Source organism: Ailuropoda melanoleuca, chromosome 14, assembly GCF_002007445.2.
Source record: "Ailuropoda melanoleuca isolate Jingjing chromosome 14, ASM200744v2, whole genome shotgun sequence".
Taxonomy (NCBI): domain Eukaryota; kingdom Metazoa; phylum Chordata; class Mammalia; order Carnivora; family Ursidae; genus Ailuropoda; species Ailuropoda melanoleuca.
In genome coordinates, this window is record NC_048231.1 from 33,461,089 (window position 1) to 33,463,800 (window position 2,712).

Below are 2,712 nucleotides of genomic sequence, written 5' to 3' on the forward strand. Positions count from 1 at the left end.
TTTTTTTTTTTTAAGTAATCTCTATACCCAACGTGGGGCTTGAACCCACAACCCCAAGATCAAGAGTCGCAGGCGGAGCCAGCCAGGTGCCCCCACAGAGTCCCACTGAAACACATATCCCCGGCCCCCAAAGTCAGCTGAGAGACGACGTTCCCCAGCTCCACCACCGCCCCTCTCCTTCAAAGAGCTAACTTGCCGCCTTGCTGGGCACGTGCCCCCCCCAAGTCAGCTCTTGGCACAGCAGCCAGGGTGTGCGTCTAAAAATCCTGTCACTCCCCTGCCTGACACCCTCTGGTGGCTTCTCATAGCAGGCAGAGGGAACTGAAATCTTCCCACTGTCCCCTGCCTCCCTCATTTGCCGTCTGTCCTTCGCCCTCCATCCTGTGCCAGACACAAAGGCCTCCTCGCTACTTCGGGGACATGCCATGTTCCCAGCAATCTCTTGCATCTGTGGTCCCCTGCCTGGAACTTCCTCCCCTCGATCTACACAAGGCTCACACCCTTCTTTTAGACAGGTCTCTGCACAAATATGTGTCTATAGGGACACATTCCAGCAAAATCCAACTCTGTGAAATACACATGAAGCATGCATGTCTAAAAGGGAGATTCACAAAGGTTTCAAATAAAATGATGGACAAAAGCACGACAGGCAAGTGCAAATGAATACTCGAGGGGTCTTGCCTGTAGACCCCTCCCCACTCATGACTGCCTCTCATCCTGCACAACTTACCAGGGGCCTCATGATTTTGTTGTCCTGCACCCCCTGCAGTGCCAGCTTTATGAGCGGCTGGATTTTATCACATTCACTGCAAACCATCACAGCCCCAAATCGTGCCTGGCATATAAATTAGGCCCTCATGTTGGTTCAATAACTACTTTTCCAAAGTGGAAATCGTTTTTTAAATTTTCCATCTATAAAATAAACTAGAAATTGTTAAGAAATAATTCAGATCACCCTGCAAGATCTAAGTGGAAATCATCATTCTTGCTGTGTTCCTATATGGTTTTCTATATCCTTCAACCACTTTGGACTGCTTGTTCATCTTTTTTCTTATTGATTTAAGTCAGTCTTTATATATTAGGACTATCGGTCCTTCCAATTACATGGGGGCAAATCGTGCCCCCCAGTCGGCTAGGGGGTTATATTTCGTGTATAATTTTATAATGATTATGGTAAATACACGGCTTTGTGGTTTTGGTGGCATGTTTGACAAGATACTCCCTAACCAGAGATTTTAAAAAAGATATTCACATACATTCCTTTCCAACACCTGACTTAAAAAAAGTAAATATTAAACTCGATTTTTAAAAGAACATATATGTGTACTTAAAAAAGAAATTAAATACCGATAAAGATGGTGGTTACGGGCCTGGAATTTCAAGCCTATCACCTACTAGCAGTGCTACTTTTGACAGGTTTATAGGTTGTGACTCCGTTTTCTCATCTGTAAAACAGGGACACAGTCACTACCGGTAACTTTTTGCTGTTTGCTGTTCTCTGATATAAACGTCCTACTAGGACATACTTTTATTTTGCTTCCTAATCCGGCTCTTACACCACTGCGTTTCTGGTGAAGTGTGCTCCCCAGACGCCCAGGGGAGGCCCGACACCCCCGAAGTCCGGGCAGGTCCCCCGGCGTGGCGGCCGCGGACGCCCACGCCGCCTGCCCTGCCCGCCCCAGGGCCGCTGTACCTCGATGGTTATGGGCAGCCAGGTGCGCTGGTTCTCGTCCACGTACACGGACCTCTCCCAGATCCACAGGTGGTCCGGATGCAAGGCTGTGTGCGCCCTGAAGAACGGGAGCTCGCCCATGGCGCCCCGGGCGACTCCAGAGCCGGAGCCGGAGCCGGAGCGGGAGCCTCTGGAACCCACTCGCTGGTGCGCCGGACGTTGGAACCTGATGCTTTATAGCGGGACGCGCGGGCGCCCCCCAGCGGCAGGGCGGGAGGAGGGCTGGGCACGAGGCCCGGTCTGATCGCAGGTGGTCTTGTGCCCTGGGACCCTGGCCACGTCTAGGAGAGCAGCCCCCGCCCCATAGACTCCTGGCTTTCTGCAAGCCCCCGGCCAGCCAGGTCCCACTCCTCACTGCTGGGAAGGCACCCCTGTCTGTGGTCTTTGGCCTTTCCTCTGTCAGGAGGTGCCGGCGTCCTCCACTCCCTGGGATGCCCAGACCCCACTGCCCTGTCCGAGTCAGCCACTGCATGTGGCTGGTCAAGTCACACCCCAGACGGGGACATCAGGCGTCTGCTGGGAACTCACAGTCGACGCCGGGCAACCCAGAGCCAGGACCCCCCTCCACGTCTTCTGGGATCAGAAGAGAACCATGCAGAGCCTGAACCAAGCCTGGACTTTCCCAGGTTCACGGCATCACCTTCAGCCTGGGCATGGGGTGTGAGAATCAATTTCCTTGGCCAAGGGCAACTCTTGAAGCTTCACCCCCCCACACACACACACATACATTTTCCACGGCTTTGATGATGGTGTGGTCATCTAATGGCTATTGTGAAACACGGTGGTGAAGAAACATGGGTTTTTCCTTTTATAGGCTTTGAATTTATTGGTGAACACATCGTTCAAAATGAATGCTTGAAAAGAATCCCTTCGCTCCACCCCAAGATCAATGGAATTGAAAAGTCCCTGGGTTATATGATCAAACCCACTCTCTGTAAATTACAGCAAATAAGGAAAACAATTTCACTTCATTTTGCAGT

The 2,712-nt window shown here is 51.4% G+C and overlaps 1 protein-coding gene across 2 annotated transcripts in view; it reads right to left on the bottom strand.

Moving 5' to 3' along the window:
- TCL1A (TCL1 family AKT coactivator A) overlaps nucleotides 1-1,855 on the bottom strand; it is a 9,333-nt gene extending 7,478 nt beyond the window's left edge. For both annotated transcript variants that reach the window (XM_002920490.3, XM_034643138.1), the window contains exon 1: nucleotides 1,694-1,855. In XM_002920490.3, coding sequence (XP_002920536.1) covers nucleotides 1,694-1,813 — 120 coding nt within the window. In that variant the 5' untranslated portion in view covers nucleotides 1,814-1,855. The remainder of the gene's footprint in view (nucleotides 1-1,693) is intronic.
- Nucleotides 1,856-2,712: the final 857 nt, after the last annotated feature.